The sequence below is a fragment of the Macaca mulatta genome, chromosome 17, assembly GCF_049350105.2.
Source record: "Macaca mulatta isolate MMU2019108-1 chromosome 17, T2T-MMU8v2.0, whole genome shotgun sequence".
NCBI classification, from domain to species: domain Eukaryota; kingdom Metazoa; phylum Chordata; class Mammalia; order Primates; family Cercopithecidae; genus Macaca; species Macaca mulatta.
In genome coordinates, this window is record NC_133422.1 from 72,114,461 (window position 1) to 72,131,013 (window position 16,553).

Consider the following 16,553-nt stretch of genomic DNA (forward strand, 5'->3'; position numbering starts at 1 on the left):
AAGGCAATGCCCATATTGGAACTACGCAAGAGTCTGTAGCCAACCAATGTTCCCAGCAGTTGTGGAGGAATGAGCACATCAGTGCTGGGCAGGGGCTCTGAGTTCCACACTACAGGATTCACTGTATTTTGCCTATTATACGATTAGGATTCACTTGCTTCAATAAGGCATGGAAAAAGTTCCTCCAGAATTCTGGTGAGTGTCATTTCCTGGAGAAACTTTCCAGAGGAAGGAAAGTGGGTCAAACCACAGTCCCAGCCACTACAGATGGTAAAATTGATATCGACAACCCTTCTCTACTAGCCATTCTAGATTCCTTTAATCTATGGCTGGTATATCTGCTGGTCCAGGTGACTGACTTCATGGGGTGGTCATTGGGCCTTTCTCATGTCCATTTATCAGAAACACTGGACAAGGAAGTACCAAGAGACACCTACTGATCACCTGTGTGCCAAACCTCCACGCTCCATTGTGGAACACAGCCCTATCTCCTCCACATGAACAAGGACATTAACTCCGTCCAAATGTTGACTTTTTTTTTTTTTTTTTGAGACGGAGTCTTGCTCTGTTGCCCAGGCTGGAGTGCGGTGGCACGATCTCAGCTCACTGCAACCTCCACATCCGAGGTTCAAGCAGTTCTCCTGCTTCAGCCTCCCAATTAGCTGGGACCACACCTGGCTAATTGTTCTGTATTTTTAGTAGAGACAGGGTCTCACCATGTTGACCAGGCTGGTTTCGAACTCCTGACCTTAAGTGATCCACTCGCCTCGGCCTCCCAAAGTGCTGGGATTACAGGCGTGAGCCACCTGACCTGCTGACCTTTTTTTTTTTTTTTTTTTTTTTTTTTTGAGACAGAGTCTCGCTCTGTCGCCCAGGCTGGAGTGCAGTGGCCGGATCTCAGCTCACTGCAAGCTCCACCTCCCGGGTTCTGGCCATTCTCCTGCCGCAGCCTCCCGAGTAGCTGGGACTACAGGCGCCCGCCACCTCGCCCGGCTAGTTTTTTGTATTTTTTAGGAGAGACGGGGTTTCACCGTGTTAGCCAGGATGGTCTGGATCTCCTGACCTCGTGATCCACCCGTCTCGGCCTCCCAGAGTGCTGGGATTGCAGGCTTGAGCCACCGCGCCCAGCCCTGGTGACTTATTTATTTAGAAAAGGAGCCCCAAATCCCAGGGGCAGCCGTAGCTTAAAACAGAACAAGATTCTCATAGCGCCCTCTGTTGGAAATGTTTCTCTTCTGAGAACCAGGATCTTTTAACCCCTAGCGATCAGAGATATAGAGATGGCAAGCAGAAACTGCCCAGGTGAATCACAGAGTGATGCTATGCGGAGCCACTCCCACTTTCATGTGTTCTTCCTACTGGGAACACTGGAGAATGGGCACCTCACCCTTGCAGGGTATCATGCCCAAGCTCCAGGATCTCATCATCAGTTGTGCCATCAAAGGACTGTTTTACTGCTCTATCAAGTCATCAGCTTCTGGATGGTTGGTGCAAGATGGGACAAATGATTCTCCTATTCTATAAAAGTGGGTTCCGGCCAGGTGCGTTGGTTCACGCCTGTAATCCCAGCACTCTGGAAGGCCAAGGTGGCCGGATCACGAGGTCAGGAGTTCAAGACCATCCTGGCCCACATGGTGAAACCCCGTCTCTACTAAAAACACAAAAATTAGCCGGGTGTGGTGATGTGCGCCTATAGTCCCAGCTACTCAGGAGGCTGAGGTAGGACAATTGCTTGAACCCGGGAGGCAGAGGTTGCAGTCAGCTGAGATCATGCTGTTGTACTCCAGCTTGGGAAACGGAGCGAGACTCCATCTCAAAAAATAAACCAAAATAAATAAATAAGAGTGGGTTCCTTAGTCTGAAATGATCCCTGTGCTGGAAGATCAAACATCCTGCAAGCCCTCAAACAGTAGTCCTGGGTGAGACCCTGCTAGAAAGACAAATTCAGACCCAGAATATGTTTCAAATCCAATCAAAATGAATCACAGTCCTTTCCACAGGATAAGGACTGGTTGGCCTGCTTGAAGGATGATTGGTCTCTGCTGCTGTCAGGCTGGATATTCAGCAGCAGCAGTTGCTAGATCAGCAATGGTGAATGAAAATCCTTTTATTGGGCCCATGCACAGCCATCATCAGTAATTTTTCCATGCACTCACAGTCCAAAAGAAATACCAAACAGTAGTGTTTATTAAGTAGTTAGATCCAAATAATAAGAATTCATGTCCTAACAAATGAGTAGACATTTGAAAAAATAACACATATAAATTGGAAGAAATAAATAACACATATAAATTGGCAGAAAAAATATTTTTATTTCCTTCTTAAAAACTATAAATACTGGGTCGGGCGCAGTGGCTCACGCCTGTAATCCCAGCACTTCAGGAGGCTGAGGTGGGCGAGGTCAGGAGTTCGAGACCAGCCTGACCAATATGGTGAAACCCTGTCTCTAGTAAAAATACAACAATTAGCTGGGTGTGGGGGGCGCATGCCTGTAATTCCAGCTACTCAGGAGGCTGAGGCAGGAGAATCACTTGAACCCGGGAGGCAGAGGTTGCAATGAGCTGAGATCGCGCCACTGCACTCCAGCCTGGGCGACAGAGCGAGACTCTGTCTCAAAACAAACAAACAAACAACTTCAATTACTTGATATTAGGACTTACTTGATGTGTGCCTGTTAGACACAGAACAACTTCTCAAACTTGAAATCAGACTGAACACACCACCCTCCTTTCCTATTCCACACTGATTTTTGTGCAGTGCTTGATCTGTATCACAACTACTAAAAATCCAACCCTGCAAAAATATGATGTCATCAAAAGGAATATAGCATGAGCTAATGTCAAGACTGTGAACTACCTCGAGCTAGTAGTTTGTGACAGATATTGCTGTGTTTCCTTTAAAATTATGAAATATCCCATGGTATTCTTATGTGTCCGTGCTAGTGCTTTAGGGTGCCTCGATGCAGTTTGGGAATGTACGTGTGTGTGTGTGTGTGTGTGTGTGTGTGTGTGTGTGTGTGTGTGTACAGTCCCTTCCTCTCTTCGCAGATCCAGCACCCCGAACTAGGTGTTCTTGTGACTTAACCCTAGTTGTTGGTTTGGTGATAGTCAGCAGGGGAGAGAGGAGGAGCTCGGGGTAAGAGGGACAGCACAGTCTTCAAGCAACTACCCTCTAGCTAGGAGAAGAAGGCCACTTCTGCAGGCTCAAAGGGTTAAGAGGAATTTGGGGTTTCAGGGTTTTCAAGTGCACTCAGATGCCCCATCCTAAGGGTCAGGATTCCTTCCCAACCAGAACACTGACCTCAGCATAGCTGAGAGAGAATTCTACCCACCCTGGCGCTCTGCTATCCTTAAAATTAAGTTTTGGGTCTAATCCTTAGATTTTTCCTCTTAGTGCATATACGTTTCTTTACATGCTGCTAAATAAATTTCCTTTTACATTTTGCCCCCAATTATCTTCCACTTTGCATCATCTTTCTCCAATCTATCAATGTTATTTACCAAAAGCCATCTGATGATTGTCCTCACAATTAATAATTTTTCTGAACTTCTCAAAAGCCTAGTGTACCCACCAGCGCATTACCTTCCACAGGAATATCATTCCAAGTCATCACCAGTGAAAGTTTTAACAGTTTGCATAACTACAGTGCATGCTAAGCGTTATCAGTAGTAGTTCTCCATCTAGCACCAGAATCGATTCTCATTGCCAGCCAGCCAATAATCCAGCTTCAAAATCTCACTGTAAAGTTTACTTTCTGAGACCACTCCTGGCACCAACTATTTTGGGTAGTAGGGTTCCCAGGAAACAGACTCTCAAATGCAGATGTGCACACCAGAAGTTTAATGGGGAGTGCTCTCCGAACCAAAAACTGTGGGGCAGTGAAAGATGTAAGACTGAAGAGAGGAAGGAGCTGATCTGCAATGCAGTCACAGGAAGGCCTCAGCCAGACCCATGGGGGACAGACCCATGGGGGAGCTCTCTGGTGTTGGGATACACTTCAAGGTTGGCCTGTCTTACAGCAAAAGCGCCAGGCATTTATATCCCTACACTGTATAGATATTAGATGTAAACTGCCCCTGAAGAGGAGGCATGACTTTGGGGGAGGTAACTCTTGGCTCAGGGCAATGCGTGGAGTTGGACTCAGCTGCAATCAGTTTTAGCTGCCAATATTCCCAACAGCTAGGGAAACATGTGCCTGAAAGCGGGATCTGAATGTCTAACCACAGCACCTGCCACACTACCACTGGACTATTACACCAATTTGGCTAATGAGGGAAGAGAAACTACATTTCATTGACCATCAGTGAAGGCAAACTCTTCTTTGCAGAAGAGTCCCAGCTAATAAATACAGAAGAAATAACAGAATTATTTTTTAATTCATCATTTTGCAAACCCTAATGAAATTACTGACTCAGACAAGGTTACCAAAAAATGCTAAAAGCATTAGGTAAAAGATATTCACAATGTGCTCAAGTTTTTACCCTGTGATTACTTGCTCTTTACAAATGGAAAAAAGATACATTTACAGAGATGAAATCCAGTAGGTACCATCTTACCCAAGTAATCAGATTTAACGTATTAAATAGTGAGACAACCTCACAACCTCTGGATGGGATGCAACATGCAGTACCCAGCACCATATACAATATTCTTGCTAAAACATTTCTAACCAACACCCAATAAACCCTTAAGGTCTAACTTCCACTTACAGGAAATACAGATAAAAGACAGAAAGATGAACAATACCTGGGGGCGCTGCCCTTAAGGAGCTAGATTTATATGACATTCTAGAATGGGTAAAATGTTAGTGACAGAAAACTGATTTGCGGTGGTCAGGAACCAGGGGTAGGAGGGTCTGACGGAACTTTTTATTTGAAGTGATGGAAACAGTTTATACTTGACTATGGTGATGGTTTCAGGATTCTTCAAATGAACACTTAAAGAGGATGAATTTTATTGTATGTAAATTAAACCTCAATTAACCTAACCCCTCCTCAGAAAACCTAAATGTTTAATCTGGTTTTTGAGAAAAAAGTAAGGCTATTCTGCTGATTTTTTAAACAAATATTTTAAAGGACAAAAGTATTTTTAGATTGACATTTTTATTTTCCTCTTAAGCCCAAAGGCAAGATTTTTCTCTTCTCTTGAGTTAGGAAACTAATTCATTTCACATTTCTACTTACCAGTATACCAACAGAGCAGTTTTCCCTTAACATGTGTTTATACACATACACATTCCATTGATGTAACAGCAACATGAAGAAAATTACTACCTATGCACAAATACAAATGCACACATACAGATTCAATCCCACATTACTTCCTGACATACTCCTACAATAAATAACGTCTCTTCATAGCTTAAAACCATCAAGGGCGATCAGTGTCTACTGAATAAAATCTAACTCTTACCTTGGTCTTCAAGATGCCCCATACTAGCCAAAGCCTCCATTTCCAGAATGAATTCCACTATTGTTCTTCATGACACCTGCAATCTAGCTCTAACAGAATTTCTACTGTTATCTACATACAAACTGTGCTTTCCCGTCTCTGCCCACACTTTTGAGCCAGCTTAGAATGCCATGTCTTTGTCATAGTAGGTTATACTTTCTTGGTCATTTCATTTAACACTTCTATAAGTATCTGCCTTTGGATCTTACGCTCCCAGATAAACAATAAACTCAAGTCTAGAATCTGTGTTTTATGAATTTGTGTCTTATAAATTTTTATAGGGCCAATGGTTAGTGCCAAGTAATAATCCCTGAACAAGCTGAGCATGGTGGCTCACACCCATAATCCCAGCACTTTGGGAGGCGGAGGTGGGAGGATCACTTAAGCTCAGGAGTTCAAGACCAGTCTTGACAACATGGTGAGACTCTGTGTCTACAAAAAATAAAAAAACAAGCTGGGCGTGGTGATGCATGCCTGTAGTCCCTGGAGGAAACTGAGGCAGGACGATCACTTGAGCCCAAGAGGTTAAGGCTGCAGTGAGCCACGTTCGCACCACTGCACTCCAGCCTGTCTCAAAATAAATAAAATAATCCCTGAAGTTTTGCTAAAATGACTACTTAACCTCTTACAACCAAAATCCCATGCATCTGAAGGATGGACTCAAATACCATTTCTAACAAGAAAGAGATAAAGCAGCTGAAAGGACTAAGGGGGTTAAGTTTAGATTCCCCATTTTGGTCACAATCCCGTCTGTTGTTTTCAGTAACATAGTTCTTCTATGACTTCAGGACCCAGATACCCTGACTCCTCTTTATCTTCCAGTCTATCAGTTCCCTCTTGGCATCACTTTCCTTTTTACCATATGGTCAAACACTGTCCCCAAAACCTTCCTTTTATTTTTTCTTTAACCCTGAATCAACTCAACTAGGTTTTCTCCATTTCTATTTTGTGTGGAAAAACATACAGTGCCATACTGATTGGAATTTTAAATGTGATTTTAATAATTACAGGTAACATTTAATGGGCACTTACCAGGTGCAGACATAATGTCCTTTTGATAACGCTATAAAGTTACAAGTAAAGAAACAGACAAAGTCCAATTAACTTCCCCAATTTAACACAAGTAGAAAAAGGCAGACGTGGGCCGGGCGCGGTGGCTCAAGCCTGTAATCCCAGCACTTTGGGAGGCCGAGACGGGCGGATCACGAGGTCAGGAGATTGAGACCATCTTGGCTAACACGGTGAAACCCCGTCTCTACTAAAAAAATACAAAAAACTAGCCGGGCGAGGTGGCGGGCGCCTGTAGTCCCAGCTACTCAGGAGGCTGAGGCAGGAGAATGGTGTGAACCCAGGAGACAGAGCTTGCAGTGAGCTGAGATCCGGTCACTGCACTCCAGCCTGGGCGACAGAGCAAGACTCCGTCTCAAAAAAAAAAAAAGAAAAGAAAAAGGCAGACGTGGCATTTGAAGGGAGTCTACCTCCAGAGCTCTAACATTTAGCCACTGTGCTATGGTGCCTCCCAAGTGCATGGCTATACCGCCATTCACATTCAGAACAGATCAAACATTCCTTTATACATTTTCTGTCCAACCCCTTTTCCCCAAGAGAATGTTCCGATTTTGATTGGCCTCATTCATCCAAAAATATATCTATTCAGTCACGGGATAAATGAAAGAGTTATTCCCACATTCTACACAGTCATTGAGACCAAAAATAAAAGAGTAAGACATGATCCTTGCCTTCTCTTCAAGTCCCCAAAACCCTCACTCTCAGCAAAAAAAAAAAAAAAAAAAAAAAAAAACAGTAACTAATATTTCATAGCACTCAACATGCCAAGCACATACATTGATTTAATCTACAAAACAATTCACGTATTATGATCCCCATTCTACATATTTAAAAAACTGAGGCATAGAAGTTAAGTAACATACTCAAGGTTACACAGCTAGCAAATGACAAAACCAGGATGCAAAACCAGTCTAGCTTCTGTGTCCAAGCTCTTAACCACTTTGCTAGACTGTCATCAAAGTCACTGAGTCCATTAGGTTTGAAACTCTCAACTTCTCAACTGTACACCTAAAGCAAAGAGCAATTCATTCATTCAACATTGACTGATAACTCACTCATCAAGTTGTTGTTCCTTGAACACAGGCTTGTTCCCATAAGGCCTTTATAAATTCCCAGAACATTCTTCCTCTACATCTGCCTCCTCATCATTGCAATTCAATTTAAATGCCAACTCTCAGAGAGACATTTCCTGACCATGTTACCTAAAATAGCCCCACTACAAATTGCCCTATCACCTGAAATAGGTTTTATTGGCTTCATAGTCACTTAATACTAAGTGAAATTATGAGTTGTCTATTTCTCGCATTGGAGTGGATTTTTCAAGACAGCAGAGACCTTGTCTATCTTGCTCACCGCTACATCTTCAGCACCTGCAATAGTGCCTGGCACAGAGCAGGCACTTGATGTTTACAGAACTCATGCCAAAAAATGTGCTAGACATTGGGATTTTCAAAACGAACAGGATATGATTCCTATCCTCAATAAACTCCCAGTCTTTGTATTTACAAGTACTTACCTCCACTCCTTCTATATTAACTGCTCCTTTTTTCAATGGCTAACCTCCCCACCTGCCACCTTTACTCTGTCCCTGAGATCCCTTTGACCTTTTCCTATCAATTATCCCCTCTCACTTCTTCACTCTGTCTCTCCATTTAGCCTCCCACATTTGCATATCCCACCCAACCTCCTATATTTGAATATCCTTCCCTCAACTTTGAAATCCCCTTGAGTTACCAAAAACACATTCCATTCACTCCTCACCACATCCCTCTATTCTCACCACTTCCTCAAAAGTTATCAATCACCTGAACACTGTTCTCACTTTCTTCAACATTTACCACTTCTGAGAATTTTCAATCCACTCTCCTAGAGCCACAGAGGCTACTGTCTCATGATTTTCTTCTTAATTTTGATTTTGTTTCCTTCACTGTCTCCTTTCTCTCACACTTTTAAACCTGATGCTCACTAGAGCGTCATTCTCTATTCTTCCTCCATTCAGTCTAAATGATCTCATCTTCTCCTCTAACTCAACTAGTGTCCCTATACAAATAATTCTATCATTCATTCAGAGTTGAAACCCCAGTTCTACTTTCCCCAACATCTTTAATAAGAAATGTGATTTAATTCTTAATCAAATCATCAATAGAGTAGTTGCAGGCTACTTTTTGTAATAAAATAATGTGCACTTTAATAAACAATAATGTGTTGAACAAGCATTAGCAGGCAATATCATAATGTAAGGCTGATTTCCATGAGTAGTTCTTGAAATACTTGAACTAATTCTTCATTACTTTTCATTGACAGCTTGTACAAAAATGGACCAAAGGCTAAAAATTCATTCACAAATATTATGTGATTAATCTATGTTAATTTTGTCTAAAACTGTTAATATAGTTCTAGATACACAGAAATCATATTACACTAGTAGTAGAAAGTCAAAACAGGAATATACCAGTCACAAATTATTAAGTCTGGAAACCATACACAAAATAAATCTAAATTCTTTAAGAGGAGTTTGTAAAGATGTTCCTGCGGTGCCATAATTTAGAGATCTACAGATCAAAATTATACCTAATTATCAGAGCAAATTGTCTCATGTGGTTTTGTGCTATTTTCAAAAACATTAGCAAAAACAAACTTGCACCATTCTGGCCTTCAGTTCAGATAGCAAAAAGTAGTTACATACGTTTACATCCATATGGTAAAACTACTCCTGTGCCCAATCCTGTAAACAATCACAGACATGAAAAGACTGGTTAACCTAGAAAAAGCGTGAACAAAGCTCCATCTTTACAACTCTCTCCAACAGATAAGCCATAATACATAGTGATAAACTACAAATACCTGACTTACTGCCTCCTCCCTTTCATAATGGCAGAAAAAGACATCTAACAATTGCCTAGTAAGTTGCACATTCAAAAAATAACAGTAAACTCTTTAACTCATTTTGACAGTTTCCTACTATGTTTTCCCCATGTACTGCAAGAAGCTGTGGGAAAAAAAGATGAAGCCAACTCCCAATTACCACTGTCAAAGCTGGTGGAACAAGTCAGTCACCATCCTGCAGGGTATGCGGCATGCAAGGGCATGGAAAAGAAAACAATAGGAGAGTCCTCAGCAAAAAAAAAAAAAAAAAAAAAAAAAAAAAGCACCCACATTTTAACAAAAAGAAAATGAAACTAACTGAACATCTACATCAAGGAAGCTGAAGGTGTAGTGAGCCTAAGTAAAAGGGAGAGATCTACGCGCTATTCAGATTTTCTAGCTAGTGGCCGTTGAACGCTGTACCAGCTGTCATATTCTGAAGTTCTGCAGTTTTCCCCTTTTCCCTACAAAACCCTCTCTACTCTAAAGCCCGTAAGTAACAGAGGAAATCGAACAGAGGATGAAGAGAAATGGCCGATGGGACATCAGATCACAAGAGTAACTGCAACCTCATTTCGAGAAGACCAAACGGCCCCGTTATCAAAGTACAGCTCTAAAAATCTCTATCAGACACCCTTCGCATCTACATAGATCTCCGTCTTTTGCGTCTCTTATCCATAAATCTTTTCAAACCAGACCTCACGCCTATCCCTCGGGCCTGCCTATCCAAAGCTCAACCAATCTATACCATGACTCGTGAAAGGCAGATTGAAGGGAGGTGGAAAGGGCTGGAAGGAATGTCATGGGAGAGGGGGCACGTGCGAATAACATTGCGGCAGAGACACTGAAAATGCCACTTCCTTTGCCACTCTTGCCATTCTCTTCGTGTATCATCCTCTTACCCTCTCTACCCATGCCACCTCCTACCTCAATGATACACACACGTGTCACAGCCGACCAGCACCATCGCCTTTTCCAGGATCACAGGCTCCCCTGCCACTCCTCACTATCCCCCACATAGGCGCGCGCGCGCGCGCGCACACACACACACTTAGAGCAGAAACTGCAGCCACCGCACCCTCCTATCTCGATAAGCGCTCCTACCAGCCGACATCCAGAGCGGGTTGAAAGCTCAGTAAATGCGCAAGTACACACACGCACGCACACACACACGCGGGTGCACGCGCGGCATGGGGAGCAAGGAAGGGCACCCTGGGGACGCACCTGGAGGCTGGGTGTCCAGCGCTGCCGCCCCCCTGGTCCCTGTCATTGAGCGCAGCTGTATAAATCCTCCGGTAGCGGTCGGCCAGGGCCCGGCCTGACAGCAGCAGCTGGTAGTGACCCCGGGAGTCCGCAGCGGGTAGCCCCAACCCCAGCCCTGCAGCAGCCACGGAGCCGTCGGGAACCGGCATGAACAGCGCCCCCGGCGCCGGGGAGGAAGAGAAGGTGGCGGCTGGGTAGAATCCGTCCCCGCCGAGCCCCGAGGAGGCGGCGGCGGGGGAGGCAGTCGCTGCGCACATCATCATCCTCGCCGCCGCCGCCGCCGCCGCCGCCTCGTCCCCGCGGGCCGGGCGGGCAGACACGCGCGCGCACACACAGCCCTTTTCCAACGACGACGGCTCCGGCGGCGGCCTCTGGCTCCCGCAGCAGGGAGACTACAAAGACAGCGACCTTCTTCTCCTCCTCCTTCTTCTCCTCCTCCCCCCCGCGCCGCCCTCGCCGCTACTGGGGCCGCTCATCTAACCCCGCCACCCCGGGAGTGTGAGGAGGAGGCGGTGCCGCCACTGCCGCCGCCACCACCGCTACCACCGCCGGGGCTACCCGCAATGGGAAGCTGCCGGCCTCACAGAGCATGCGCCACTCCTCGCACATGCTCAGTAACTGCAGCCCCCTTTCCTCCCCACCCCCTCTCCGCCACCACTCCCTCCGCCTCGGGGCTTTGGGTTTGGGGCGGTTGGGTGGTGCGGAATCCGAAGCAATCCACTTCTCCGGGTTTTACTGGCAGCTTAAGGAAGAGTAAGGAAAGTGCCGGGGAGGCTATCAGCTGCTGGCGTCTGACTTCAGGTTCCCTCCAGGTGGAAGAACAAGGACCAGAAAGCAAGAGGGAACGTGCCCATCGACCAAGGAGGAGTGACACGCACTCCTGCTACCTCCTCCCCAAGGCTCTGCTGCCAACAGGAAGATTTCCTGTGCACTGTGCTGGTTAATTCAGAGTTTAAGACAGAGAAAACCATCCCAATTAGAAGTGCCTTTAGAGATCTTATTTTAGATGGTTTCTGTCATTAGGATTTAAGCTTGTTTAACATAGCTTTTACTTACAAAGAGAGGTAGTAATCTAGCACATTCTTTTGTGTGTGAAAGTAGAATTAACAGATAGGCTAGTATTTATAAGCCAGAATCATTCCCAAATTCTTCTTCTCAACAGAGCAATAATATTTTTTAAATTACTCTTTTTGTTGACTCCTCACTCACCTAAGAGTGCATTTTTATCTCTTGGCAGTGGCCATTTACTTGTTTATTTTTTTCTGCCCAAACTTACATTTTTAAAGATAATTCTTGAATGTGATCTGCAACAATAATTGTGACTGAGACTGTATAGCATCTGAAAATGTCAGATCCCTCACAGATCTTATTATCTATAAAGGAACATGTGCTCAGTCCTTTGTTCCAAACTAACCTATGAACCCCGTCTAAGTGTATGCTCTAGAAATATACGTGCCAATGCACCTTGATTCCTACTACCTTTTTATCCTTTGACTCTCAATTAGTTGCCTAATTTATAGTCCTGACAAAATAATTTATAAGTTCTATCATCCCCGTACTGTATCTTTCATCTATGTACTAGTTCTTATATCTGTGCCTCTTCTTTGGATGGCCTTCTCTTAAAAAAAAAAAAAATTTAAAAAAATCCTCCTTAGTGTTTGAGAAGTGCAAACAACAGGGAATAAGAAAGTAAAGTAATTCGAGTTTTAGGGTTGAAGGTTGCTGAAAGCAATGCATTTTTTCTGAAGCTTTAAATAATAGATGGATTTCATTTAAATTTTTTTAAAGATAATTAACAGTGGGATAAACATAGGAACAAAGGACAGACATGTGGAATCATAGCATTTTAGTACTGTAATTAGTCCTGTTAAGTTTTTGTTACTTGTCTTGTCTCCTTACCTATCTTAAGTTCCTTCAGAGCTTGTTGTTTTTGTGTCTTCTTCAGCCACTTCAGGACTTTGCACGTACTAGGTATCCAGTAAGTATTTATTAGACTAAATTTCTATCCTAATGCTTCAGCACAGTTCAAGACCTCAGTGTTGACCAGGCAGCCCCTCACCCTGGAGTGAGAGCCAAGACAATGGTGTAGAGGCAGCTAAATTCTAAGAATTCTAAGGCCTGACAGGTAAGCAATGAGAGGGCCCATTACTATTGCAAGACCTAGCAGGGTAGCTAAAAGGTTCTGAAATCAGACAGCCCTGGAATTGGATCCTGATTCTGCTACTTAATACTTGTCTGGCTTTGGGCAAAATATCTCCTCTGAATAATGCTCAAAAGAATACCAACTACATGAGATTGAGGGAGGACTTAAAGGATCTAGGATGTCCAACTTGGCACATGAATTTTCACAAATGGTAGCACATACTAAACAAAACACTAGGTTTTCTGTAAGGTAGCAATGGTGTCTGTTCAACCATCACAGGCTCCTAGCACAGGGTCTAGCCCTAAACAGGAGGGAAATAGATGTTGGCTAAATGAATGTTGCTTGCACAGAAAACATTTACAGCGCAGGGCCAGGTGGTGGAATGTGCAGTCACTGCTCATTTAGAGTTTCTAGTGGACATTGACCTGCGCGGCTGCCCTGGTCTCCAGGCTCTTCCCACCATTCATTAATTTCGCTTCAATCCTTACTGCTGTTCAGTCCCAGACAGGCCCCTTCGCAGCCTCCTGGGTACACTCAAAACCCGGAAACTGGATAACTTCCTAAGAAGCCCGATGTCATTGAGCTGCGCAACTAGGCGTGCGCAGAGTCGCACACATGCTCACTTAGGTATCCGAGGGTGGCGTTTCTGTTGCGGTTGGCAGCGTTTCCTTCCACGGCAGCGGCAGCGGTCGCTCTCCTCTAAATTGATAGCCAGTGCAGCGATTTTTCTCCTCCTCCTCCTCTTCCTGCCTCCGCACCGCGCGCTCCCCGGTCCCCGCAACTGCCACAGCTACCGCCTTGGCAGCTGGGCACCTTAGAAGGCTCCCCTGGGATAGCGGGGTAGTGGGGCGCATGCCAGGAAGAAAAAGGCCTTTGGAGGCACCCTTACTTCTACTGTCAAGGGGACGTGAAGGGGAGTGTGGTCACAAGTCGCGAGGATCGCCTGAACCGTCGCTGCAGATCGGAGACGTGGGTTTCTGGCAATATGCAAAGCAAGCGTCCCCTCCCACCGCTCCAGCGAGCTCTACTACTGAATGCCTTACGCAGCCCATGTGTTTAGGGAAAGACGGGGACCTATACAGAATGAAAAAAACACAGAGGGCTTTGCTTTTCTTTCCCCACCCCACCGAGCACGGCCCCCGTGCTTTCGGCGCTGCCATCTTAGTTTCCTCCAGCGGCCGGGCTGGGCGTGTGTGCATTTGTGTGTACAGGGAGGGCTGCAGCCGGGGGTGGGGCGTGGGGGCCGCCTGGGCGGCTTGGGTGTCGGAATGGGCTAGACAGCAGTTCACCTACGACACGTTCGCCCTCGAAGAACAGCACTGAACTACGGCAAATCCTGCCTGTGCCCATTTTATTACGGGCGTAATATTTTTTAGTCTTTGTGGTTGGTATGCTCATTTCGCAAAAGAGATCTCTCTGGCCTCTGCCCATGTATAAGACTATGGCTTCATCTTTCACCTTGTGATGACAGATTTAGTCGTTCTTTTCCACTTAACATTACAAACCTGGACCACAGTTTTTTGAACTCTTATCACATTTACATTTTTCCTACTCTCATCTTTAACGATTTTGTTTTTAAAGGAAGCTACCCGCGCTGATGTAGTAAATGACAGGACAGGAACCATAACGTGTATATAAGAGGACAGATTAGTGTTGTTTGTTAGTTTCATTTAAAAGGTTAATATTGTACTAAAGCTACAAGATTACAAACACAGGAAGTATGTATATTATCAGATACATCAAGACTGCTGAAAATGCTGTGGTCAAGTCTGCGTTTGTTTCCTGGATTGGTACAACAATGTATTGGGGAATTTAAAAACAAAATTGGTAGCTAGGAACAATTTGGGGGGAAAAAAAAGCTTAGGCTTGAAGAGTGAAGACATGCTTTACCCTTCAGTGACCTTCGCTTTTTAAGGGTAATAAGATGATGCATTCTTAACAAATATATTGCACTGTAAAATAAAGTATATTTCATGTAATATATTTAATACTCCAAACTGAAGGGAAAAATTCAACATGGCGATTGAAATTATTTTAAACATAAATTACATATTGTATCCCCTGGCTATCTTAACCTCTTGCTTTAAACAACTATATTTTTAGGGCCTTGGGATATTCAGTAGTTTGTAAGCATGATGAGTTAATGTTTTTCTTTTTTATTCATAGTAGTTTTAAAAGATGTAAATTATATGTCCAAGTTTTCCCACATCCAAAAATTTAGGTTCCAGGGGTCCTAAGTTATATATTGACATTTTCATCCTTGAAAATTTATTCTAAAATGTGTTAGTATATATTTTTTAAGTATGTGAACTCAATACTATATATCTGAATGCAAATCACATTCTTTCAAAATCTCATTGTTGTGATACATTTAGCCCAGAGGATGTTTTCACAACTGATGTAGAAGGTTATATAAAGTATAATTGTCCTAAAAAGAGAAATTTTAAAACTATAGTATTTCAACCTTGAAAACTTTAGTGTCATTTATAAGTTATTAGATTAATCTTTTTAAAATTTTGTTATTACTTTAAAAACATTTTTGGATACATAGAAGGTATATATATTTATAGGATACATGAGATATTTTGATACAGGCATGCAATGTGAAATAAGCACATGATGGAGAATAAGGTGTCCATCCCCTCCAGCATTTATCCTTTGAGTTACAGACAATCCAGTTACATTCTTTCAGTTATTTTAAAATATATGGTTAAGTTATTATTGACTATACTCACCCTATTGTGCTATCAAATAGTAGGTCTTATTCATTCATTCTTTTTTTTTGTACCCATTAACCATCACCACCCTCCCCTCCCTGAACTCCTCATGACTCTTCCCAGCTTCTGGTAACCATCCTACTCTCTATGTCCATAAGTTCAATTGTTTTTTTTGTTTGTTTGTTTGTTTTTTGAGACGGAGTCTTGCTCAGTCGCCCAGGCTGGAGTGCAGTGGCGCCATCTCAGCTCACTACAAGCTCCGCCTCCTGGGTTCACGCCATTCTCCTGCCTCAGCCTCCCGAGTAGCTGGGACTACAGGCCCCCGCCACTACTCCCGGCTAATTTTTTTGTATTTTTAGTAGAGACGGGGTTTCACCGTGTTAGCCAGGATGGTTTCGATCTCCTGACCTCGTGATCCGCCCGTCTCGGCCTCCCAAAGTGCTGGGATTACAGGCGTGAGCCACCGCCCCCGGCCTGATTTTTAGATCTCACAAGCGAGTGAGAACATGTGATGTTTGTCTTTCTGTGTCTGGCTTATTTCACTTAACATAATGATCTGGAGTTCAGTCCATGCTATTGTAAATGACTGGATCTCATTCTTTTTATGGCTGAATAGTACTCCATTGTGTATGTGTGTACATTTTCTTTATCCATTTATCGGTTGATGGACATTTACATCAATAAGTTTGCTTCCAAATCCTTGCCATTGTAAAAAGTGTTGCAACAAACAGGAGCACAGACATCTCTTCTATATACTGATTTTCTTTCCTTTGGGTGTATACCCAGCAGTGGGAGTGCTGGGTCATATGGTAGCTCAATTTTTAGTTTTTTTGAGGAAGCTCCAAACTGTTCTTCATAGTGGTTGTACTTATTTACATTCCCACCAACAGTGTTCAAGGGTTCCCTTTTCTGCACATCCTCGCCAGCATTTGTTATTGCCTGTCTTTTGGATAGAAACTTTTTTGTTGTTGTTGTTTGTTTGTTTTTTGAGACAGTCTCACTCTGTCACCCAGGCTGGAGTGCAATGGCGTGATCTCAGCTCACTG

The 16,553-nt window shown here is 43.7% G+C and overlaps 2 protein-coding genes across 17 annotated transcripts in view; both read right to left on the minus strand.

Moving 5' to 3' along the window:
* The window catches only part of MYCBP2 (MYC binding protein 2), a 286,215-nt gene extending 275,003 nt beyond the window's left edge, over nucleotides 1-11,212 (minus strand). For all 16 annotated transcript variants that reach the window (XM_077973872.1, XM_028837602.2, XM_015121243.3 and 13 more), the window contains exon 1: nucleotides 10,609-11,212. In XM_077973872.1, coding sequence (XP_077829998.1) covers nucleotides 10,609-10,910 — 302 coding nt within the window. In that variant the 5' untranslated portion in view covers nucleotides 10,911-11,212. The remainder of the gene's footprint in view (nucleotides 1-10,608) is intronic.
* LOC144336168 (uncharacterized) lies at nucleotides 11,040-11,212 on the minus strand. Its single transcript, XM_077973880.1, has one exon. The coding sequence runs from the start codon at nucleotides 11,121-11,123 to the stop codon at nucleotides 11,040-11,042; it is 84 nt and encodes a 27-aa protein (XP_077830006.1). The 5' UTR covers nucleotides 11,124-11,212.
* Nucleotides 11,213-16,553: the final 5,341 nt, after the last annotated feature.

What these genes read in the sequence shown, in the direction of transcription:
- LOC144336168 (XM_077973880.1), bottom strand. Translation starts at nt 11,123, where the DNA reads ATGAGCGGCCCCAGTAGCGGCGAGGGCGGCGCGGGGGGGAGGAGGAGA.